Source organism: Schistocerca gregaria, chromosome 3, assembly GCF_023897955.1.
Source record: "Schistocerca gregaria isolate iqSchGreg1 chromosome 3, iqSchGreg1.2, whole genome shotgun sequence".
Taxonomy (NCBI): Eukaryota; Metazoa; Arthropoda; class Insecta; order Orthoptera; family Acrididae; genus Schistocerca; species Schistocerca gregaria.
The window spans coordinates 897,371,394-897,398,427 of record NC_064922.1 but is presented as its reverse complement, the minus strand read 5'-3'; the positions used below and the strand labels follow the sequence as shown (position 1 = coordinate 897,398,427).

Sequence of the window (27,034 nt, the reverse complement as noted above, 5' to 3'; positions counted from 1 at the left end):
GTTAGTGGTTATTATTGGATGGATGCAAACATTATATGAAAGTGGTTCAGCTAGCCCAGTTGTAGGTCTGATATTAACAAATAAATCAGATGTTATCAACAAAATACACTCCTGGAAATTGAAATAAGAACACCGTGAATTCATTGTCCCAGGAAGGGGAAACTTTATTGACACATTCCTGGGGTCAGATACATCACATGATCACACTGACAGAACCACAGGCACATAGACACAGGCAACAGAGCATGCACAATGTCGGCACTAGTACAGTGTATATCCACCTTTCGCAGCAATGCAGGCTGCTATTCTCCCATGGAGACGATCATAGAGATGCTGGATGTAGTCCTGTGGAACGGCTTGCCATGCCAATTCCACCTGGCGCGTCAGTTGGACCAGCATTCGTGCTGGACGTGCAGACCGCGTGAGACGACGCTTCATCCAGTCCGAAACATGCTCAATGGGGGACAGATCCGGAGATCTTGCTGGCCAGGGTAGTTGACTTACACCTTCTAGAGCACGTTGGGTGGCAAGGGATACATGCGGACGTGCATTGTCCTGTTGGAACAGCAAGTTCCCTTGCCAGTCTAGGAGTGGTAGAACGATGAGTTCGATGACGGTTTGGATGTACCGTGCACTATTCAGTGTCCCCTCGACGATCACCAGAGGTGTACGGCCAGTGTAGGAGATCGCTCCCCACACCATGATGCCGGATGTTGGCCCTGTGTGCCTCGGTCATATGCAGTCCTGATTGTGGCGCTCACCTGCACGGCGCCAAACACGCATACGACCATCATTGGCACCAAGGCAGAAGCGACTCTCATCGCTGAAGACGACACGTCTCCATTCGTCCCTCCATTCACGCCTGTCGCGACACCACTGGAGGCGGGCTGCACGATGTTGGTGCGTCAGCGGAAGACGGCCTAACGGTGTGCAGGACTGTAGCCCAGCTTCATGGAGACGGTTGCGAATGGTCCTCGCCGATACCCCAGGAGCAACAGTGTCCCTAATTTGCTGGGAAGTGGCGGTGCGGTCCCCTACGGCACTGCGTAGGATCCTACGGTCTTGGCATGCATCCGTGCGTCGCTGTGGTCCGGTCCCAGGTCGACGGGCACGTGCACCTTCCGCCGACCACTGGCGAACATCGATGTACTGTGGAGACCTCACGCCCCACGTGTTGAGCAATTCGGCGGTACGTCCACCCGGCCTCCCGCATGCCCACTATATGCCCTCGCTCAAAGTCTGTCAACTGCACAAATGGTTCACGTCCACGCTGTCACGGCATGCTACCAGTGTTAAAGACTGCGATGGAGCTCCGTATGCCACGGCAAACTGGCTGACACTGACGGCGGCGGTGCACAAATGCTGCGCAGCTAGCGCCATTCGACGGCCAACACCGCGGTTCCTGGTGTGTCCGCTGTGCCGTGCGTGTGATCATTGCTTGTACAGCCCTCTCGCAGTGTCCGGAGCAAGTATGGTGGGTCTGACACACCGGTGTTAATGTGTTCTTTTTCCCATTTCCAGGCGTGTATAAATATTAACGCTACAGATTTTGATTTCAGTGTAAACATATTTTCAAAGGTGGATGGATATACTGTAAAAGGAATACTGCCAGGATTTGGAATGTATCCAATGCATATTTGAAATCACGATGGATGAGGCAAAATAATCTTGCTGGCTACTCACGCTTTTTTCCTTTTGTTGTCAATGCGAGAGTGCGCTGCAGTGGAAAGGGATTATCTGTTTGTAATGGATAATGATGAGTCAAGGTTCAACTTCAAGGAGTACCTGGATCTAGATCATCGTATTATACCTGTATGGAGTTGATATTACACTGAAATCCCATGCAAACCTATGTACTCCCCCAGAGGAAGTGGAAAGCAGTGGATACATTAAAACTACAGTAATACACAAGACTTCAACTCAGTAGTTATAAATCTCAAGACCACAAAAAGTGGCTGTACTATTATCATCCTTGGTAGATTATTTCTGTTAACAGATTACAACCCAAACGTGTTTTTACAAGTAAAAGGAATGTTTAGTCTGACTGGCCCTCCTCATTTCTCAGGACTGCCACTACGCTAGTGTTATATGGCTTCACATCCTTCCGTCAGCATATCGACGACAAGTCATTGTTGCCACAAAAGCTATACTACACTGACCAGCCAAATAAACTGGTACACCTGCCTAATATCGTGTGAGGCCCCAGCGAGCATGCAGAAGTGCTGCAAATCATGTGTCATAGACTCGACTAATGTCTGAAGTAGTGCTGGAGGGAATTTATACCACAAATCCTGCAGGGCTGTCCAAAAATCCGTATGAGTACGAGGGGATGGAGATCACTTGTGAACAGCATGTTGCGAGGCATCCCAGGTATGCTCAATAAAGTTCCTTTTTGGGGACTTTGGAGTTTGGTGGCCAGCAAAAGTGTTTAAACTCAGAAGAGTGTTTCTGGAGCCATTCTGTAGCAATTCTGGATGTGTGGGGTGTTGCACTGTTCTGCAGGAATTGCCTAAGTTCATCGGAATGCACAATGGACAGGAATGGATGCAGGTGACCAGAGAGGATGCTATGTATGTATTACCTATCAGAGTTGTATCAAGAAGTATCAGGGGTCCCATATCACTCCAGCTGCACATGCCCCACACAATTACAATGCCTCCACCAGCTTCAACAGTCTCCTGCTGACATGCTGGGTCCATGGATTCATAAGCTTGTCTCCATACCTGTACACGTCCATCCACTCGATAAAATTTGAAACAAGACACATCCAACCAGGCAACATGTTTCTAGTCAACAACAGTTCAATGTTAGTGTTTATGGCCCCAGGTGGGGAGTACAGCTTTGTGTTGTTCAGTCATCAAGGGTACACAAGTGGGCCTTCAGCTCAAGCCCATATTGATGATGTTTTGTTGAATGATTCGTACCCTGACACTTGTTGGTGGCGCAGCACTGAAATCTGCAGCAAATTTGTGGAAGGGTTACACTTCTGTCATGCTGAACAATTTTCTTCAGTTATCGTGGATCCCGTTCTTACAGAATCTTTTTCTGGCTGCAGCGATGTAGGAGATTTGATGTTTTACTAGCTTCCTGATATTCACGCTACACTTGTGAAATGATCATGCAAGAAAATCCCCACTTCATCACTACCTCGGAGAGGCTGTGTTTCTTCGTTCGCACGACAACTATAACACCACTTTCAAACTCACTTAAATCTTGATAACGTGCCATTGTAGCAGCAGTAATTAATCTAACAACTGCGCCAAACACTTTTCTTATATAGGCATTGCTGACGCAGTGCCATATTCTGCCTGTTTACATATCTCTGTATTTGAATATGCATGCTTATACCTGTTTCTTTGGCACTTCAGTGTTTGTGCTGTTGAATTCTATACTAATACACGCAACGAGGTGAGGGGCATTCATTATATCAACCATTATGTGGTAACAGTAACATTATTGATCTCATCAATTAAAGGCATCAGTCATAAAAGGAACATATTCATCAAACATGAAACATTAGAACACATTATAAACAAACAAACCATACTTATGGTACTTTACCACTGAGGAACGCCAACAACCACATTTCTAACTTTTCACTGAATGCATTCAAAAATAAGGAACAAAAAGAATAAATTGTGGATACAATCATTTAAGTAACATTGAAATGGTAGTAATTCTGCCAGCAGGCAATAACTGTCTTAATTAAACTGATCTGACAACAGATAGCTACTCACTCCTAAGAACAATGCTGATACAGAGGTTCCGATCATGGGCTATACTGGTACTTAACTGCATGCTGCCATCGGGAGTGAGACTTCGGGATGCACAGCTGGCTTTTACAGGTCTTGGGTACGTGTTGACTGGTTTCTGCACATTGCTGCGACATAGTCTCAGCCAAGTTTCAACTAGTTAAAGTGCAGCATGACTACTATGTCTGGCAGTTGTAATTCTGTATTGGTTGGTGATGTTAGTCGTATTATTTTATTATGGGGGCTTTCTCAAAAAGAAGTGAACTTTTTATAGTCTTTCCCATTTTTAGAGATGGATTCCTAATAACACCTATTGCCCTGGCAACACGTATTGCCCAGGCTTACAATATTGAATTCTCACATTATTTTCATTGTGTTTAACTTGCCTAGCAACAGCAGCAGCATAGCTTGATTGTACCTGTTCTCAGACAGTTCTCAAGTGTCAGGACAGCTGTTTTACCAGTACAGCTTCAACACCTGGGGCCAATTTATTTAATTAAAATGGTAAATGCATTTTGCATCTGTATACCACCCCAAATGGAGTGCAACCAATAAATTAATGCTCTTTCACATTTTATGAGGACACAATGTAAGGAAGCACTATGTCCCATGCTGTGTGGCTCTTGTTCACATAATATGGCAGCATTTTGAGAATAGACTTATGAACACACTCATCGCAGCCATTACCTTTTAGACAGACAGGGTATTTTGACACTTCTTGATATTTAATGATATGCAAACTGGCATGAAAAGAAATAATAAGAAGTTATCCCTTGATCTATTATGATGGCTCCAGGACTTCCAAATGGAGGGAAAAAAAGACGTGTTACGAAAGTTTTTCTGACTATTTCTGCTGTTATATCCAGAGAGGAACCATAATTAAAACAGGGAAAAGTGATAAATAATTGGTAAAACATATTTTGAACTGAAACTGGGAACGGTCCAACTATATCAAGGACAACCAAGTTAAAAGGTTTAGTGGTTTCTGGAAAGGTCTGAAGAGGAGGTTTTGGTTTTGCATATTGCCCTCTTTGTGCAGATGGCAAACAAGACCATACACAACTTTCAACATCATCCTTATGAGGAGACCACAAGTACTGTACGACTTTTTGTACATTGATTGGCTGCCTTACCACTGTGTCAAGCTTGTATACTATCATGTGACTGCTGCAGAATTCTTTCTTCAAGGGATTTCCGCATAACCAAGCGATTGCCTTGGGATGTTTTACAATAAAGGTTCTATTATTGGCTAATTGGGAGATGCTGTAAATTATTTGTATTCTTTGTCCTCTTGCTATTCTTTTTCTAGTTCAGCAACCAGTACTTCATCAGCCTGTATACACCAAAATGTCTGTCTTGAGGAGTCAGCCATTTTGATGGAGCTTTCCTGACTTGCAGCTTACTGGGTAGTTATAGTCACTTAAGGACCCACCTAATTGGTGTACTACTATGATCCTTGGAACTTAATAACCACATGAAAGTAGCGTGTAATAATAGTAAGTTTTCTCCTGTATAAGTAACATTTGAAATAGTTTACTCCATATTCTGGAGCTAACAGCTACTACTCTGTTGTGCTGTAGTTCAGCCTTGATTTAACTGCCTAGATGTATACCCAATAAGACACTCAAATTGCCCATGAACTTGCATGAAGAGACACCAAAACTCAATGACATCACGGAAGAGTAAAAATAATTTCTCAACATCAGGGTATGTCAAAATGGGTGACTGTATTAGAATTTCTTGTAATCTGAACACTGCTGTTTCACACTCAGAAGTCCAGCAAGGTGCTGAGGGGTATGATAATAGTGCTGTATTCTGATACAAAATGATAATGATAATTTGCCAAAAGAGAAAAGGACTGTTATTCTTTCATGTTACAAGGGGAAGGAAAGTCTTGTAATGCACTGGTTAACCATGGATTGGGTTGAACTCTATTGGCCATAATTATGTGGCCCAAATAATTAACGAGCAGTTCTGTAAATTTGCATTTCCCTGATTTCAAGCTGAGATTTGCATTTTCTTATGCATGAAAGTACAGTTCTTAAGTCATTCTGCATGCTCCTCTAGGGACTGGAAAACACAATGATGTCTAAATACACTATGCATTTGAAAGGTTTCAGACCCTTCTGCAACAAATCTGCAAACTTCTGGAATGTTGCAGGAACATTTTGTAATCTGAAAAGCATTCTCAGATACTCACAGTGTCCTGACAGTACTGCATATGTAGTTTTCTGTGAAAAGTTGCTGGGACGATGGGTATTTGGTGTTGTCTAGTGTTGCAAAATATTGGCAGGTGTCTAAATTGTCCAACATTTCACCTATTCTTGGGAAGGGACGTGTATCTGGAGTGGTTACTTTGTTCAAAACTATCTTACAGACACATATTCAATACGCTTTTTCTCCTTATTGTGGCCATTTAGGGACAATGACGGTCAATGAAGCTCAAAGACTGCTTCTTGACAGTTGTTCTGTAATGCTATGTTTTAATAACAGGTTGCAAATGATATGGTATCCTTTATGGTTTTTGACCAATCAGCCTAGCGTCTACAACATAGCTTCAGTATGAAAATCCTGCCTTTCTTCAAAAACTGTACCAAATTCTTAAGTACTGAATACAACAAATGTCTACTCTTCTCAGGCAGATGAATAAACTCCTCTTGTAACTTCTTTTTTAAGGAGGTTGTGACCTCTACATTATTTGTATAATTTGTTCCTTTTCATTCTAATTTCCTCCTATTACTTCTTTTACCCTGATCTTCCCACTGCCCAATTTCATTTACCGATAACTCTTGTATACATGCTAAAACTTTTCCCTTCGGTGTCATGGTATCTTTCCCACCGAATTTATCAATGCCGATTTCTTCATTCAGTATGACCGGTTGACATACCCTGTTTTTCATGTGCACTTTCAACTCATTCCTCGGCACCTGGGCATTGGATCCATGATAATAACTGAGCTCTTGGGGAATTTACATTTGACATTCACCGAGAAAATTATTCTCATTCTACTGCATATAGTTTCACAAAGAGTTGACTTAAGCATGGGAGTGCATCAGTCTTCTGAGAATGAGAATGGAAGAAAAGAGACTTTCCTGTTCTTCTTAGATGCCTGTACAGTACTGTTGCTGCTAAATAGAAATTCTTGGTCACCTATTCGGATATTATGTGACTGAAAGACAACTGCAACACAAGTGCACCACAGGAAATCACACCCTAGGAGCACATCAAAATCTGGACTTTTCTATGACAGTACTTTTACTGTAAGCACCAATCCATCCTTATTAATTTTCAACTTAATCTTTTGTGAGCCTACAGGGCATTTTACCTCGCACCCTAAACCACTCATACAACAGTGAGTGTGCCACCTTTCGTAAGGGGATGGGGGCAAATATTACACTCACCTGCATTCCGGTGTCAAAAAGTACCTTCACTCTCTTCTTATCTAGTTCTTTGATCAACGACATATTTCCCAGTGTATAGTATTCCTGTTACCTATGGTCTACTTCTCTACAATGCGTGCAACACAGTGCTCGGCACTTGTGCACACAGTGTTCTGGATGGTGGCAATGACCACACCTGTTATGAATACAGGTTGTGCACATCAGTCACACGGCTCACAGTTAATACAAACTGATTTGCCTCGTCCCTCAATACAAGGTACCAGGGGAAGTCAACTCGAGTATCCCTCCTATTCTAGGATCAATCCCTTTGACAAAGACATCTGTAGCGTGAGCCTCGTCCTCCTGAAGTAAGACATTATGGTCTTGGAATTATATCAAAACATTTGTGTCGTAAGAAACAGCTCAGATTCTATATACAAATGACTCAAAATCCTTGGCATATTTCTGCTTCAAAGTTGATTACTTATCCTGATAGAAGCCAATGCTTTTTTATCTGCCAAACATTCAACCAAACCACATGCATGAATTTCAAGAGAGGAAGCATTTCTAAGTGAATCTATTGACACAATATAGTCCCTGGCATCATCACAGAATTTAACTTGAGCAATAGTTAATTGAAACTCACTCAAACATGCATCTCTAACGTTCTGTAGGAATGTGTTCATATTTTCATCTGACATTCCATAAAAAACGGTATAAAATTGCTCTAGGAAATGTCTATTGCCGGATTAACTCCAATTGTTATGCATGGTGAATCTACAGGGGCTTATTGTAGGGGAGGGGATTATTTGTAATTTTTGCAGACTGAAACAATGAATGAAAATTTGTTCCAAGGCCAGGATTTGAACCTAGTCTCCTGCTCACTAGTTAGATGTACTAACCACTAGCCAGCTTGGCACAGTGGCTGTGCACAACTGCAAGCACTACCACTAGCGTACCTCCCTCCTCAATCCAAATTCTCATTCACGCCTCAGCACACTTAATATTCCCCCTAAACTCCCCTATGTATTCCTTTAATTATTGGACTCCAATATATCAGAGTTGCAATTTGTTGCTGTAACTGCTCTTTAACTGCTCCCTATTGACCTCACCCACAATACAATTACTTTTAATAATTCCCTCTACAATCGAAGTACTTTTGCTACGTATGCCTTCCCCTGGGCTCTAGTCATAACAATTCTTTGTCTCAAGCTGCATTCTTAACATTTTCCTGACGTTTATGCAAAAAGTAAACTGATAAAACAAATGTCATACTGCCACACTTCAATTATCAATAATAACAAAAAAGTTGTCAAGCAAATGCTGTTTACTGGAAAGTAGGCTTCTCTTGTGCTTCTATCAAGCTATAAATAAAGCTACAATTTAAAAAAATATTCACAGGGGCCTAGAGTAACAACAGTTTAACAGTCACAGTCAGCTGCTTGATGCTGCAACATGGACAATGTCACAATGCAGAGCAGCCAGCTGGAGATGTATGGGCAATGCAGGGCAGAGCAAGAGCCAACCCCACACTCCGATGAATGGGCAGGCAGGCAGCTGTACAAGCAGTCATATACCTGCATTCGTGAAGAGCACACACCTGATGCACCTATGTACACAATCCAAATAGACAGCAGTGTGTTACCCAACCAGATAGCACCTACCCATGCAGAAACAAGAATTGCTTATTTCTCACAGCACACACGTTGGTGCCTGTGATATAATGATATCAGAGGACAGTGAAAGCATAGCACAATAGGGCTGTCCAGCAAGTCCTTGTACCATAAGGAAACAGCGCATTCCATAGAAATGTAGTATTGTAGAAGCCTTTCAGTAGCCATGAATAGGCTAAATGGTTACAAACTGGATTGTACTTCTGCACACCAGTTTACAGGGTGGCCAAGCTGGGAGTGAGAGTGACATGATAAGCAGTGAATTTAAGTGTAATAAGGTGAAAGTGTAACTGACTCTAAAGTGGTTTACTGAAAAAAGGGACACAGAAGCCCCACATAGGGTGGGGAACTTCAGTCTCTCCAAGATCAGTCCCTTGTATGCTGATGCCAGCAACTGAGAGAGCGAGCAGCCTTGCTATAGCTAAAACTTTCCTGATCTGACTTGGGAAAGTTCACGGGTTGCCTGGGAAACACAGCAACATCAGTGCCGACACTGTAACAACAGCACTGATGGTACGGCACGTGGGCCCTCACTTCCCTACCCCAGCCTCCATGGAAGGATCAAAAATATTGAGGCTGTTACAACACTTACTAATAATTATAAATTGTATAAATTTTAGTTTTAAAATTTTTTACTAATGTTACTGTTAATTATTTAAATGATTCTAGAGAGTTCTCTAAATATTTTGTTAGTGCCATCTTGAATTAATTTTAGGTTGTCTGATCCACTGGAACATCCATTTTTCATGTACTTTGATGAGTGTAATCTAATTTCTGTTCTGCTGTCAATATTTGCTAATGTACATTATGCATTGCGTGATTTTCAGTTCCTGTCACTTGCAATTCATGTTATTTTCTTATGCATTTTGTTTCTCAGTCTTTCTTATTATTACATTTGTTTAAATTCTGTACTGCATTTTTTTGGAGTACTTTCCTTGTCTAAAGTTCAAAAATGGCTCTGAGAACTGTGGGACTTAGCATCTGAGGTCATCAGTCCCCTACAACTTAGAACTACTTGAACCTAAGGACATCACACACATCCATGTCCGAGGCAGGATTCGAACCTGCGACCATAGCAGTCACGCGGTTCCGGACTGAAGCGCCTAGAACCGCTTAGCCACTGCGGCTGGCATCTAAAGTTCATCTCTTGTCTTTTGATCTATCAGTTGCCTACAAATCATTTTTATCAGTGCTGTGGAAAGGAAGTCTGAAATAACAGTAAATGTTTCTTTTAATTTCTTTTTTCTTTGGTGGTCTTAGTTTCTCTCCTTCCTCATATAGAACAAAGGGCAAAGTTTTCTTTTTTTCTTTACTGTTTCCACTCAGTAAAAAGATTCATAACATCTCCAGCTGTTCGATAGAAAAATACGTTGCTGCATTTTCATATGGAGCAGCATATGTTTTGTATTGATATGTAATGTTAGTATTGTTATATATCTAATCAAGAAGAAAGTAACATGTACAATAAGTGTGAGTGTGTGTGTGTGTGTGTGTGTGCGTGTGTGTGTGTGTGCGTGTGTGTGTGTGTGTGTGTGTGTGTGTGTGTGTGTGTGTGTGTGTGTTAGTTAACTGACCACTGCAGTGACATGTTGCAAAGTTATTCAGCAAGTATGACAGTTCACAGTTCATGCACTTTGAGTTTCTAATAGGTATTTCCCAGGAAACTTGAAAAATGAATAACTAAACAACAACTAAAATTATGTGCAAGATCCAAATCTAACATTTTCTCTATACATAAATAAACACATTATACTTTCAGGCTCAACGGTGATGAACCAGTTTCGACACTAACCCAAGACTTCCACACGAGACTAGATAATCTGTTGCGAACTCTGGTGCATGCTCGCCCACACTTTGTACGATGTCTCCGAAGCAATTCCAGTGAAACACCAGGTCGTTTTGACAGAGGAACTGTAATGAGGCAAATCAGATCACTCCAGGTGTTGGAAACTGTCAACCTAATGGCAGGAGGTACTGGGAGCTCCACAACTCACTACTACTTTAAGCTTCATCATTATTAAAATAAATTTAATAATAAATTAAAGTGCATCATGTTTATTAGTTACTTTTCTCATTTTAGGTTATCCACATCGCATGCGATTCAAAGCATTTAATGCACGATATCGACTGTTAGCACCTTTCCGAAAATTAAGGCGGGTGGATGATAAAGCTACAGAGGATTGTCAGCTTATTCTACAGAGTTTCCAACAGGCACTGGAAGAACAGCCAAAGACTCAGCCATGTGCTGTCAGCACAAGCTGGGCACTTGGGAAAAGGCATATATTTTTAAGGTAAATAGGTTTCACACAACAAACTCTTAAGTGGTAGATACTGAAACGGAGATAGTCAAGTTAGTTCATTTCATGATCCATGGATCATATTGCGTGATAGATCGTAATGATGTAAAACAAGTCATTTTACATACACATCGCAAATTACTTTGTTCATATGATTACATTCTGAACAATTCTAAGTGTTTATCTTTTTTCTTTTTGAAACAAAAAAAAAAAAAGATTACAGATGTTGTGAGTTAGTAAAACCTACCCACCAACTTTTACCCATTACAGTAATAGAAATTGTTATATGGGATAAAAGGAGTTGTCAAGAATGAATCTTCTCAGTTATTTTTCAAATTTTACTTTGTTGTCTGTCAGACGTTACTGGGTAAGTTGTCAAAACTTTTTGTTGCAGTATTGTTCAGTCCTTTTTGTGCTGAAGTCAACCTCAATTTGGCACAACGAATGTTATTTTTCCTTCTCACATAGTGATTATGTACATAATTGTTCATTTTTAACTGTAGTGGATTATTTACAACTTCATGAGGAAAGAAATTTACTTTGAAGCAGTAGTCAGAATGCCCAACTCCTTAAATAGATATCTACAAATGATCATTGGTGAGCACCACATATTATTCTTAAAGCACGTTTTTGTGCAATGAAGACATTCTTTCTTAAAAATGAGTTATCCCAGAACTTCATTCCATACATTATTGAATGAAAATATGCAAAATATGTCATGTTGCTGATTTCTCCTCCCCCCCCCCCCCCTCCCCCAATAATTGCTATGATTCTCAGTCCAAATGAGGCTGAACTAAGTTGTATAGTAGTTCCAAAATTTGCCTTTTCCAATTTAAATTCTCAAAAACACTGTCTCCTAATAATTTTGAAGTTTCCATCGTATTTATTATTTCCTTGCCATGTGTTACATTAATTACTGATGTAGCACCCCTAGATGTGCAGAACAGAGTAAGTTGTGTCTTTTTAAAATTTAGGGTGAGACCATTCCCAGAAAACCAGTCAATAATGCTTTTAAGAACTTAGTTTACCATATCTTCTTTTTCTGTGTATATGCTTGGATTGATCACAGTACTAGTGTCATCTGCAAATAGAACTAATTGTTGGTTGAGTGACTGAGTACAGCTTTCTTCATTCTTTTGGTTAGATATGATGTTATCAACTGGTTGGCTATACTATCAGTCCCATAAAACTTCAATTTATCTACAAGAATACGGTGATTCACACAGTTAAATGCCTTAAATAGGGCACAGAAAATACCAACCAGCACTATTTTATTCAATGCTTGTAAAACCTGGTGAGTGTATGTGTAAATGGAACTCTCAGTAGAGTAACCATTCTGAAACTGTGATTTTCTGAGGATAATGTAGTTGCTAATGTGAGATACTGTTCTAGAATACATCACCATCTCAAAATTTTGAAAAATAACAGTAGTGAAACAGGTTGGTAGTTACTGACACCTCACCTTACTTAAAAAGGGGTTTCACAAAGGCGTATTTCAGTCTCTCTGGTACACTGCCTTGAGTTAATGATGTGTTACATATTTTGGATAAGACTGGGCTTATTTTGAACAAATCTTTAGTACTCTATTGGAAACACCATGAAAACCAGGTGAGCTTTTATATTTGAGAAGATGTATTTTTTTTTTTTTTTTTTTATTTTATTTCAGAAGGAGAAGTTGATGATACATTCATATGATTGAATTTCATGAGAGTTCTTTTTCAACATACTGCTGTGATTTTTGGCTTGAAACGTTTATCCCTATTCTTTCTCCTATATTCAAGTGATGATTATTAAATAAATGTGCTACCCCTGACACGCCAATTACAGTTCTTCTATTCAGTTAAGTAGTGATATTATCCTGTTCTGTGGCTGGTTGCCCTGTCTGTCATTTCACTACATTCCATATAGACATAGGTCTGTTGAAGGAATCACTGATTTCTGACATTATGTGCATGTTCCTTGATTTTTTAATAACCTTCCTTCATAATTCTGAGTAGTTTTTGTGGTGCACAACTGTTGCAGGATCCCTACTTTTTCTTCCCAACAAATGCATTTCCCTTTTTCTTTCACAAGATACTTTAATCCTTCTAGTGATGTATGGTTTTTTATATGGCTGTGTAGTGACCTTTCTGATTATCTTATGCAGAAAGATATGTTCAAATTATGATATGAATTTATTATGTAATAGGTTAAATTTAATGTTAATGTTTGGTTCATTATAAATTTCATCCCAGGTCATCTCCTGTAAACTATTCTTAAAAACATTTGCTCTGGAGTCATTAATTATTCTAAGTGATTTCCACCGAGGAGTATCCAGATTGTAAAGCACTATGATACTTATCCTAATAACTGTGCATCATGAGCTGAGAGGGCATTTTTTAGTGGGTAAATAGTTTTTTTCACACTTTGAGATTCACCAAAGAAAACCTTATCAATTAGGATCCTACTGTCTTTAACCACTCACGTTGGAAAGTTAATAATTGCCTGTAAGATCAAACTGTAGGATAACAAATAAAGTTTCCAAATCGTTTTTTCCTATTAGAATCCTTTAGAAAACCTACATTGAAGTCACCACAGACTATTAACTGCATGCTGCTGTCCGACAGGTAGCGCAGTAAGGAATCCAGATTCCTCATAAACAGGTCAAAATTTCCCAGTGGGGATCTATACACAGTTACAATTAAAAGGGAAATTTTTTCAGTATTAATTCTCAAGCACACACTTCTGTGTGCTGATCACTACAAAATCAACTTGTCTCAGTGCTTTTGAACTTGTGTTCCGTCTTGATATACACATCAAAACAAGTTTCGTATGACTCAGTTCTGAGAGTTCCGGAACCTGTACAGAAAATTGGAATAGAGATCAAAATAAACATCATTTCCGTACGCTCATGAAAACCACACATTGCATGTTGTACCACCATACAGTAAGACCTTCAGAGGTGGTGGTACATTGCTGCACACACCGGTACCTTTAATACCAAGTAGCATGTCCTCTTGCATTGATGCATGCCTGTATTTGTCGTGGCATACTATCCACAAGTTCATCAGGCACTATTGGTCCAGATTGTCCCACTCATCAACAGGGATTCGGTGTAGATCCTCAGAGTGGTTGGTGGGTGACGTCGTCCATAAACAGCCCTTTTCAATCTATCCCAGGCATGTTTGATAGGGTTCATTTCTGGAGAACATGCTGGCCACTCTAGTCGAGCAATATTGTTTTCTTGAAGGAAGTCATTCACAAGATGTGCACAATGGGGACACGAATTGTCGTCCATCAAGACGAATGCCTCATCAATATGCTGCTGATATGGTTGCACTATCTGTCGAAGGATGGCATTCAGGCATCGCACAGCTGTTACGGTGCCTTCCATGACCACCAGTGGCATATGTTGGCCCCACATAATGCCACCCCAAAACAGCAGGAAACCTCCACCTTGGTGCACTCACTGGACAGTGTGTCTAAGGCATTCAGCCTGACAGGGTTGCTTCCAAACACGTCTCCGATGATTGTCTGGCTGAAGGCATATGCCACACTCATTGATGAAGAGAACATGATGCCAATCCTGAGCGGTCCATTCAGCATGTTGTTGGTCCCATCTTTATCATGCTGCGTGGTGTCATTGTTGCAAAGATGAAACTTGCCACGGATGTCGGGAGTGAAGTTGCGAATCATGCAGCCCATTGTGCACAGTTTGAGTTGTAGCACAACGTCCTGTGGCTACACAAAAAGCATTATTCAGCATGGTGGTGTTGCAGTCAGGATTCCTCCAGCCACAATCCTTAGGTAGCTCTTGGGCGGCATGAACGAGGCAGGTTGTCAACAGTTCCTGTCTCTCTGCATGTCCTCCATGACCGAACAACATTGCTTTGGTTCACTTCGAGACACCTGAACACTTCCCTTGTTGAGAGCCCTTCCTGGCGCAAAGTAACAATGCAGATGCGATCGAACTGTGATATTGACCGTCTAGGCATGGTTGAACTACAGACTACACAAGCCATGTACCTCCTATCTGGTGGAATGACTGGAACTAATCGGCTGTTAGACCCCTTCCATCTAATAGGTGCTGCTCATGCATGGTTGTTTACATCTTTGGGAGGGTTTAGTGAACTGTCAAAGGGACTGTGTCTGTGATGCAATATCCACAGTTAACATCTGTCTTAAGGAGTTCTGGAAACTGGGGTGATGCAAAATCTTTTTTGATGTGTGTATGTAAGAGTTCCTCCTTTTCCCCTATGAGTTCTGCCTGAGTAAAATGCTAGATTGTAATCTTTTGTATGTAACTTATCTAACCCTGTGGATATGAGGAGCTCACATGGGCACAGGATGACCATTTATTCAGAGCGTCCTGAATTTTCCACTCAAGAAACTCCTCTGCATTATTATTTAGTCCTCTAATATTTTGATGAAATAAACTAAACACATGCTTCTGTGCTTTCTTGTGAATTTTATGGGACTCTTCTGTTACCTTCACTTCTTTGAGAACAGGTTGCCTAAATTCTGATTCTAACCTGAAAAAGGTAGCCAGTAACCACATGCATCTTTCTTTGTGCAGTGTCCCCCATGCCCCATATACATTTTCTGCAAGAAGCTCAGCCAACATATCCTTCCCTCTTGTATTCAGGTGCAGACCATGCATAGCACAGCCCCCCTCCCCAAGTGTAGCAGCTACAGGCACTGCACTCAATGAGATTCCATTTCCATCAGCAGCAGCCCAATCAACTCAGTGTTCTAATGGCTCACAGTAGTGTTCTCCCAGTGCAGGTCATGATGCTGCAGAACCGCCACAAAACTCATATTTGGGTGTGTAGTTGCTACTCCTATTTCATCCAGGTCACTCGTTATGCTGCATCAATTACAATAACTTGGCCCTGTTTGTCAAAATCTTTGCCTAAAATGTCCATGTTCTCTGTCACCTGCCTAATGTTAGCACTTGGCTTCACAATACTTGTGACCTGGTACCCAGTTCCTAATTTGTCATTACCTTCTGGCATACATTCCTCTCATGACAACCAAGGGAATTGCTCAGCTTACTATTTCCATTGAATAGAAAATCAACATGAATAGTGTTACTTCCTATTAATCCATGAGATACACTTGGAATTTAGTCCAGAACATGGTCATAAACTCTATACTTTGGGTTTCATGCAGCTCCCTCCCCTTGCTTGCACATACAGTTGATAAGACTTATACTCTACAAAGATTCAAATCTATCTCCTTGTTTATAAGAAAACATTATCTGCCAGAGAGAATCTCATAATCAAGGCTTTCACAAGCCACATTTGAAACGACTTTGAAAGTAGTGGCATTCAATCCGAAGGTCATCCCCCCCACCTCCTAACACACACACACACACACACACACACTTCCTTTCATTAGCATATTAATTCCTTGATGTCACAGGGTGTTTCCTATTAACCAACCATTCCCTTCTTTTAATTAAGTTGACCCACAATTTCTTTTCTCTCCATTTCACTCCCCATTTTCAAACTGTGTGATTGTGAAACTGTTTTTGTTCATTTTTTGTAGCTTATGTGGCAAACTATTATGTTTCATCATTTCTTTGGGAGTGATCACATTCACATTCACATGAACATCTAAATCAGGCAATGAGGCATATCTCACTCCCTCATGAGGCGTACAGGTATGGTGTGTCAATAAGAGATACCTGTCATATGACGTGCATACTGTCATGAAAATCGTGTATGACACATCAGACATGTTTTCCAGCGGAGGATTCAATTTACTTGTCACCTTGTCATCAAAAGTTTGCAGTTCCCATTCAAATGCCACTTCCTTTCACATTCCAATAGACTAGTTTTGCAGAATCATCTTTCATTATAGGTCCCTTCCCTACACCTTGTCATTGCATACAGATATTACACCACGACACAGACACAAATTTGCATACAGTGAACAGATACATCAATGACCAGACAGACTTCATAATTTGTGGGTGTGCTGTGGGGAGGGTCTAGGGGTGGGGGTTGCAAAATCAGGCATGAGGGAGATTGCAACATGTCTCTCCAGCTCTGCAGTCCAACATCGACACCATATAATGATGCCGCTGTAGATTTTCCAAATTGCTTGAGCTTGGACTGTTCACTGTTTCTATTTTGCGTTTATTTTCATGTTCAGTACACCTCTTTCTTTCTGTTTCATGCCTGATCTGTGTTCAGTTTTTGACAGGCTATCCACTGGGCCATATTACCACTAAATCTGAGGAGGAGGGGGTGTCAGGGGGTGCAATGAGATGTTCCCCTTGTTAGATGCACCACCAATAACTTTACCCTCAAATGAAATATATCAAAACTAAATATTTATCTTCTTTGCATGAACTATGGAGTAATCCACAAATACTTATTTCAGTCCTGTGGTATCAGGGAATCAAAACACTGCACAAATCACAGACTGTGAATAAAAATTAAAAACAAAAAAAGATATGTTATACAGAACTATTCAACTTATAGCTGAAAATTTGGGACTTATCTCACAATGTTTTTTTCAGTCTTGCAGGAAGCTCATTGAAAATAGAACCTGCACAACAGTGGACTCCTTTCTGTGCACTATGAGTTAAGAAAGTGTTATCAAAGTGTAAATTATTTTTCTGGCACGCATTCCCTATGTAACTGCTGCAATTTCTTTTGAAGAGTCTACATTAGTAACCACAAATTCCATGAGGAATTTAGAATTCTGAGTGCCTGAACAACAGCCTGTATAAACGCACATGATTTGACACCAGTTGTTCCAGCCATAATTTTCTAGCCTAATAATATTCTTTGCAGATGCACACAGATAATGCAAAATATGATACCATGTTCTGAAAGTAAGCAAAGTAAAGCCTTTTTCCTTTTAATGGATAATGAAGATATTTGTACTCAGTTTCTGTCCACGATCCTGAATGTGGTATATCCAATTAAAGTACATCTTCAGTCCTAAGAATATAAACACTCAACTCTACCGATTACTTGAAACTCCTGTGATATAATCTTTCACTATTGCAAGAGTTCTGTGCAGAAACTGTGCTTTGTGTTTTGTTGTTATTAACAGACAATCTCTTCTTTGTAGTGGTCCTAAAACAGAACCCTGTGAAATCTTGATATTTCAGTGAAGGTGCACGGCAACAGCTTGAATCACTGCGTTCTGAGACAAGGCACCGGGCTGCAGTGCTAATACAGTCAACATGGCGAGGATGGCGACTACGACGGAGGTGGCCTGCTTTACGTAGAAGCCTTGAGCTGCAGCTGCAGCACGCATCAGGGGGTGTTCGCTCCATTCCTGTGTCGGGGGCAATGGCTGTCGGCTCTGGTGGTGTGCCAAACCCATCAGTAGTGGTGTCAGCTGTGCGTCCACGACCACAGCCAATAGCAGGCACACCACCACCTGATCCAAATGAAAAATGTGATCAGAAAATGATACAGCAGACATGCACACTCTTTGGGCTTGACCTGGTAAATGCATTTTCTTTAACTTCCGCTGGTAGCCTGATGTATAACCTTAATTATTCACTCAGTTCCAGCTGTCAAACAATCAAAATGTTTTTGTTATTTCTCAGTTTTCAGTATTTTCTATGTTTGCCTCTGTCAGAACTACTGATAGCGTTGAGTGAGCCAGCCACAGAACTATTCCATATTGTGTGCAAGATGTATGAGATAGGCAAAACAACCTCAAACAGAAGATCAGTTTGGATTGCAGAGAAACATAGGAACATGCAAGGCAATACTGACTCAACTTGACTAAAAGAAGGGATCAATTGACAGGACACATTCTGAAATATCATGGGATCACCAGTTTAGTGTTGGAGGGAAGTGTGGGGTTAAAAATCGTTAAGGGAAACCAAGAGATGAATATGGTAAGCAGACTCAAAAGGATGTAGGTTGCAGTAGTTACTCGGAGATGAAGAGACTTTTCTGAACAGCCACATAGAGATTAAATTATATACAAGTTTATTACATAGATCCTTAGTAAGAAAATAAAAGTAAAACTTAATGATATATTGCTGAGGATATCATTAGTGACACAGAATAAGTTTGGGTTGGTCAAGGGTGGAGAAGGAAATGAGCTATGTCCTTCCAAAGGATTTTAAGTGATTTGTTTGAAAAATCTGTAACTGGATGGCTCCTCCTGAATACTAGTCCAGTGCCTTAACCAGTGCACCACCTTGTTCAGCCCTTAGTAAGGAGAGTAAAACACCTTAGAAAAAAATGTTATACATAATAAATGTCTTACACAAGAATTAATTTGCTTAGGTTTAATGTAAACTAGTGAATTGGCCCTCAAGAATGTGGAGCATGAAGAAAACGAATCGAAAGAAAATTCTCTATAGAGTATTGCAATAGGTGTCATCTATTTGTTAATGTGGCTTCTAAAGTAATTGAAGTGAGTGCAGTAGTAAGATTGACAGTGTTTATGTAAATAACATGCAGCAGAATACTTACTTTTACAACTAGTTTTGTATTTAGCGAGAAAGGTACACTAACTGAAAAACGTCCTTTGTTGATGCTTCAGCTAAGTAAAAAATCTTTTTGTTTACGTACATTGGTGAATTTCTGATTTTTGCTTTTGCATGAGATAGGTCCAACTCTAAATTCTGTATCCTAATATTTATCTGTTTGTATCATGGTTTGTATATATCATATGTTACATATTTGTGAATGCGTATGAAAGCCATAAAATTCATACTATTTGTAAACTACGTTTGTGCTTGAAACGTAAAACTGTGTGCTGGACCAGACTCAAAACTGGGACCTTTACTTTTTACAGGCAAGTGCTCTACTGACTCAGCTATTCCAGCACAACGCACGACCCACTCTCACAGCTTACCTCCACCAGTACCTGATCTCCTATCTTCCAAATTTCATGGAACTTCTCGTGCATACTGTGGGAGACTAGCAAGGTATGCAGAAGAACTTCTGTTAAGTTAGGAAGGTAGGAGATAAGGTACAAGTGGAAGTAATGACATGATGGTTGGTTGTGAGTCACACCTGGATAGCTCAGTTGGTAGAGTACTTGCCTTCGAAAGGCTTAGGTTCCAGTTTCGAGTTCAGCCCAGCACACAGCTTTAATTTGCCAGGAAGTTTCAAATCAGTGTGCAGTCCCCAACAGAGTTAAAATTCATTCTGGGGATGACCACTAGGCTGTGGCTAAGCCATGTCTCCAGAATATCTTTTCCTTGAGGAGTGCTAGATCTACAAGGTATGCATGACAGCTTCTTTGAATTCTGGAAAGTAGGAGATGAGGTAGTGGGGTAAGTAAAGCTGTGTAAGCATGTCATCAGTCATGCTTGGATAACTCATCTGGTAGAGCACTTGCCCACAGCAGGCAAAGGTCCCAGATTCAAATCCTGATCGGCAGACAGTTTTAATCTGCCAGGAAATTTCAATCAACACACACTTGCTGCAGAGTGAAAATTCATTCCACTTTCCTGCCCCTTGGACTTTTGGTAGCAGTCCCTTGTCCAGTCTTTTCCCCTAATTTCAGTACCTATTCACAGGATGAAAGGAATATTTTTGACAATTTCTCTCTCTCTCTCTCTCTCTCTCTCTCTCTCTCTTTTGCATTGGTACAGATGTCGTGAACATGCATTTATTTTTGAGATATAGAAAGGTTTGACATGTGTGGTCAGCGATTTTTGACTATTATAAGAAATGGAGCACAGAATTTGCATCAAATTTTGTGTGAAAAATGGACTCCAGTGCTCTACAACACTTTAAATGTTGACAGTGGCATATGGTGAGTCTGCTCTAAGTAAAAAAAAAAAAAATTTACAAGTGGTACAAGCTCTTCCAAGATGGTCGAGAAGATACCAATGACGAACCTCACTCTGGATACCCCAGCACATCAATAACAGATGATAATGTCAAAGCGGTGAAGAAAATTGTTTTGGAAAATTGTCAAATTACTGTAAGAGTAGTTGCTGAGGATGTTGGCATATCGGTCAGTTCGTGTCATGCAATTTTTTCAGATGTTTTGGGCATGAGACATATGTCAGCGAAGTTTGTTCCAAAACTTCTCAATTTTGATCAGAAGAACCATGAGCATCACTAAGGAGCTCTTGCATAACGTCAGTGATGATCCTGATTTGCTTGGAAGGATCATAAATGGTGACAAAACATTGGTTTAGGTTATGATGTTGAAACCGATGCCCAATCGTCCCAATGGAAGCATCCTGAAGAGACAAGACCCAAAAAAGCATGCCAAGTTGGATCAAATGTCAAAGTTTTGCTCATTGTTTTTTTCAATTATTGTGGTGTAGGGCAACATGAACTTTTGCCTCAAGATCATATGGGTAATAAGGATTATTACCTTGTCGTTGCGCGCCTTTTGTGAGAAGCAAGACACAAAAAACACCTGGAACTGTGGAAAAACATTCATGACTTTTGCATCATGACACTGCGCCTGCTCATTCATCGATGCCTGTAAGAGATTTATAGGCCAAAATAGCGTAACAGTCATGCCTCAGCCACCATATTCACCGGATTTTTTCCCCCAGTAACTTTTTCATGTTCCAGATGTGAAGAGATCTATGACAGGAGAAAGATCTTCAACAATTGAGGAAATAAAAATTGCACCACTGGAAGTACTCAAGGCTGTACCAAAACTGCTTATGAAAAGTGATTCAAAGATTGGAAGAAGCGTTGGCAAAAATGTACTGTATCTGAGGTGGATTACTTTGAAGAGGACAACATGCATATTGATGAATAAATAAATATTTTTTCATAAAAATAGGAAGTCACCTTACTTTTCAAGCACATCTCATATATTGTGCAATCTTGGCTGCAATGTCATTTTCCAAAAATTGTTTCCCTAATTGCAGCATAGGTACTTATGTGATTAGTGCAATATTTCCACTTTTTTCCACTCATTAACCTGTTGCTTCAAACTTAGTGACAGAATCTTTACAATTTAGACATACATTTAGATGTTATTAAGTTAATGGCTGTGGTGTAATATTGTGTTTCACACATATTATAACTGTCATATGATGCTCCATTTAGTTTCCTCCTTCAACACTGTGTTGTTGTTGTTGTGGTCTCCAGTCCAGAGACTGGTTTTCCACAGCTCTCCCTCCTATTCTATCCTGTAACCTTCAACGTTAGGTTACATTATAACAACTTTTCATTGTTAAAGGTTCCTATTACTGAGCATAACCATGCCAAAATTTCATACACTAATTTGTCATAAGGAATACCTAAATATTATCTTGTTTCCTTCTCTCATTCCCAAATCACTCTCTGGTTGTTTTTGCTTAAGATCTGAAAAGGAACTTACAGTTCTCTAGCATAACAGAGCCTTAAATAAGAACAATAACATTGTTTTTGCTTAAGATCTAAAAAAGAACTTACAACATTTCATCAGTCAGAATGCAGTCCCAATGTGAATGCTGCTTGTAAGCAGCCAGAAATAGGTCTGGAAGCTGCTTTGAATAGGTGAGTTGGGTGAATACCTGAGAGTCCTGCACCAGAGACTCCAAAAGGACTTGAAGTATCATCTCTCGCTGATACGGTTTCCTCTATTCTCTCACTGATAAGGTTTCCTCAACAGGAGATACAGCATCTATCACTCTTCGTCCACTTGACTGTAGGCAGCATATCAGTGGTAGGTCAAATGGGTCACGTATGGGAAGGGGAGGGGGGTGCACAGAAAGAACGTGGGATATTACTCCAATCCTCCCTAACCAACAAGCTTAATGTGTTGTCTTACGATGAAACTGAAATTGAGCCAGTGAGACACATTTCACCAGTTCAGTAGACACACATACACACTCACGCAAGTGCAACTTGCACACACATCTGCAGTCTCAGAGAGCTGAAACTACACTGCGAGCAGCATCATCAGTGCATGATGGGAGTGGCGTCTAGGTGGGGGTAAGGAGGATGGTGGGGCGGGGAGGTGGAGGGGTTGTATGGTGGGAGTGGCGGACAGTGAAGTGTTGCAGTTTAGACAGAGGGTAGGAGAAAAGGTGCGGAGGGGGAGGAGGTAAGTAGTGGAAAGGAAAGAAATAAAAATAAAAATAAAAGTAAAAGAAATTAAAGCACTGGGTGTGGCAGTGAACTAACGGCTGTGTAGTGCTGGAATGGGAACAGGGAGGGGGCTGGATGGGTGGTGACAGTGACTAACAAAGGTTGAGACCAGGAGGGTTACGGAAACGTAGGATATATTGCAAGGAAAGTTCCCACCTGCGCAATTCAGAAAAGCTGGTGATGGTGAGAAGGATCCATATGGCACAGGCTGTGAAGCGGTCATTGAGATGAGGGGTATCATGTTTAGCCACGTTGGTCCACTTGTTTTTTGGCAACAGTTTGTCAGTGGCCATTCATGCGGACAGACAGCTTGATGTTTGTCATGCCTTCATAGAATCCAGCACAGTGGTTGCAGCTTAGCTTGTAGATCACAGGTAGCCCTGCCTTTGATGTGATAGGTAATGTTAGTGACTGGACTGGAGTAGGTGGTGGTAGGAGGATATATGGGACAGGTCTTGAATCTAGGTCTATTACAGGGGTATGAGCCACAAGGTAAGGGATTGGGAGCAGGGGTTGTGTAAGGATGGACGAGTATAATGTGTAGGTTTGGTGGACGGCATAATACCACGGTAGGAGGAGTGGGGAGGATAGTGGATAGGACATTTCTCATTTCAGGGCACGACGAGAGGTAATCGAAACCTACACAATATACTCGTCCATCCTTACACGACCCCTCCTCCCAGTCCCTTACCTCATGCACTGGTGATGCTGCTCGCAGTGTAGTTCCAGCTCCTTGAGACTGCAGATGTGTATGCAAGCTGCACTTGTGTGTGTGTGTGTGTGTGTGTGTGTGTGTGTGTGTGTGTGTGTGTCTACTGCTGATAAAGGCTTTAATGGCCCAAAGCTATGATTGTGTGAATCTTTTTATTGTGCCTATCGCGGCTCAGCATCTCCACTATATGGTGAGTAGAAATCTGGTATTAATGGGCTATGGTAGCAGGTGATCAACATCAGTGGATTTGTTAACAGCACAACATCGCCTGTAGCACCTCTCCTGGATATGACCACATCAGTTAGTTCCTAGACAATTGGAAAACTGTGGGCTGGTCAGATGAGTCCTGATTTCAGTTGCTAAGAGCTGAGGGTAGTGCTCAAGTTTGGCGCAGACCCCATGAACACAAGGACCCACAACGTCGACAAGCCACTCTCCAAGTTGGCACCTAGTGGCTGCACAATGCTGCGGGCTGTGTCTATGTGGAATGGACTAGGTCCTCTGGTCCAAACTGAACTGATCATTGACTGGAAATTGATATATTCGGCTATTTGGAGACCACTTGCGGCCAACCATAGACTTCATGTTCCCAAACAACGATGGAATTTTTATGGATGTCAATGTTCCATTTCACTAGGCCTCCATTGTTTGCAACTGTTTTGAAGAACGTTCTGAACAATTCGAGTGTATGATTTGGCCACCCAGATTGCCTGACATGAATCCCATCGAACATTTATGGGACACAACTGAGAGGTCACTATGTGCACAAAATACTGCACTCCGCAGTTACGAACAACTATAGAGGCAGCATGGTTCAACATTTCTGCAGGAGACTTTCAACTAATTGTTGAGTCCTCCAGAGTCTCAAAGCTTTGCAAGTATACTTTTGTGGGTTAATTGGCATATGCCTTCAAGCATGTGCCAATCAGTCAGACAGGCCTGTACCCATGTGTGCTGCCCTTCTTTGAAAAAACAGTGTGATGCACAAGTGATTTGAAAGCTTTAGACTGACAGCATTTTCCCAGTATCCTACTAATGCAATGAAGTGTGCCACCTGGCTTACCTACAATGTGCCCTTGTGAGAATATTATTTCATATTCCTACAGATTGTTGTACCCAGGTATTAGTACAAGTTTACTCATCCCATTTGTGCCTCAGTTCTATTGTAGTCATAGTATATGACTTTTTTTTCATTTAGTGAAGTGCACAGTTTTACATTTTTGAAAATTTGAAGTGAGTTTCTAATATTTGTACTACTCAGAAATCTTATCACGGTCTGACAAAGGAGTGTCTTTTAATCGTGCCTGTCTGCAATTTAATGTGTCTTCTTTATGGTAAGTACAATTTGTCTTTTCCTACATTATTACTATAATCAAAAGATACGAAAGATCTGTCAGTGGCACCAAGGTTAATGTCCACATACTTGTGGACCACACAGGAACTGAAATTTGTGGGTGGGGTTAGGTAGTTTCGTACTTATTTAAATTTCAGAAACAACTCCTACTAACAGCTTTTGATCTTGTAATTAACTGTATATAAGTTGAACTAGGAACTCACTTCAGTGCAAATTCCATATAGGTTCTGAGAGAAATTATATCAGTCTTTAGAGCCATATTTCACGTCAATAATTTTAGCTGTTTCTCCACTGACACTAATATCAATATCATTCATTCGTCTTTGAAGTAGTGTTGGAATCAAACTAGGGCAGTATTTCCGTATCTTCTTTAGTAAAGGAACATTGGGATCAAAACTCCGCATTTGCACTTTTATTTTCGTTGTTATATTAGCCGACGTGGCCACTATTTCTTCTTATGTAACCCTCTTGTCAGTCTTTGTTGTCATCGGTCTTGTTCAAACTGTCGTCTGTTTTCTACCTTAACTGCTAGTCCATTCATTCATTTATCTTACCACTCAGATTAATCAACACTTTGCCCCTACATCTTTCCTAGTATTGATTTCTGTGCACATAGATGAGTCCATTGTTATTTACAAATTTGCATATAACAATTCTGTACAATTTTGAATGTAACAATTCCACAATTATTTACAAGTTTGCCTATGAAAATTTGTTTGTTGTTCACTGCACTGTTGATCATCTTTCACTGATTTATTTGCAAAATTGACAGCTATTTTCTTTCCCACCCTCCAATTACTTTGTTTATATGTAATTCTTTCATATTTTTGTGCATTGGTTTTTTGCCCCTCGGATTGACTTTTACTGCTCTGACCTACATCACTTTATTTGCCAAGCAAAGTAGTTTACATTTTCTCCTAAGACTTTCTGTTTGTCCTGTTTTAAAAATTTTTCTGTTTTCTGTGAGTTTCCCTGTGGATTATTCTCCCCTCCCCCAATCATTTTTTTGTATCATAAAGGCCACTTTTCCGGCGAGAAATTCTCGCCCTCTCATTACTTCTCGTTAGTCCTTGTTGCTTCTCACAATTTTCGTACAAATTTTTCTGATTTTTCCAAATTTTTTCCATTTTGATATCGTTTTCCACCCTCTGTTTGTTCTTTTACTACTCCCGCCATTTCTAACATTCCAAACCATCCTATCTTGCCATGAATAAATCCCATCACATATTACATTCATTCTTTTCAAAAACAATCTTTCGCACTATTGAAACTAAGGTCCCACATTCTGTATCTTGAAACCTGCTTGTCCATTGGAGCTACCCCCAAAGGCCTAACACTGAAAGTCCCTGTTTCTGGATGTAATCTTACTCTACACCAGACTCTTTAATAGTTGCAATTACAGCAATCTCTTACATTTCCCCAGCTAATCTGCGACCTATATGCCTCATTTGCAATTTCCACTCAACTAGACTTCTTCCCTTTGACAATATCCTGCAGTTATCTGCCCCTCATGTTTCCTTGATGGTAGCATCCACCAAGACAACTTCAAACTCTGGTATCGCAAGATGCGGAATTTGAATCCCCGCCAGATGTCATGGACGTGAAAGACCGCTAGAGGTCTCTGCACCATCGCACCATAAGCTCTGGCAGTGCACGCCTCCTGGCCCGCATTTAGTCTGAGGGCGCCACAGTGGTTCCAGCGGCCAATAGCGGCACCCCCGATAGAGTATTTAAGCGCCCCCCAATATAGTATTTAAGTGCCTGCCTCTCGCTCAGCCAGCCAGTCTAATCTTGCGTATGTCTCTGGACACATTGCCTCGCCTTAGACAGATTATTTACTTTC

At 40.7% G+C, this 27,034-nt stretch overlaps 1 protein-coding gene across 1 annotated transcript in view; it reads left to right on the top strand.

The window, feature by feature from the left end:
* LOC126355174 (myosin-I heavy chain) overlaps window positions 1-27,034 on the top strand; it is a 427,094-nt gene that overhangs the window by 378,628 nt on the left and 21,432 nt on the right. Inside the window, exons 14-16 of the mRNA XM_050005385.1 lie at window positions 10,565-10,776; window positions 10,886-11,096; window positions 18,211-18,553. Coding sequence (XP_049861342.1) covers window positions 10,565-10,776; window positions 10,886-11,096; window positions 18,211-18,553 — 766 coding nt within the window. The remainder of the gene's footprint in view (window positions 1-10,564; window positions 10,777-10,885; window positions 11,097-18,210; window positions 18,554-27,034) is intronic.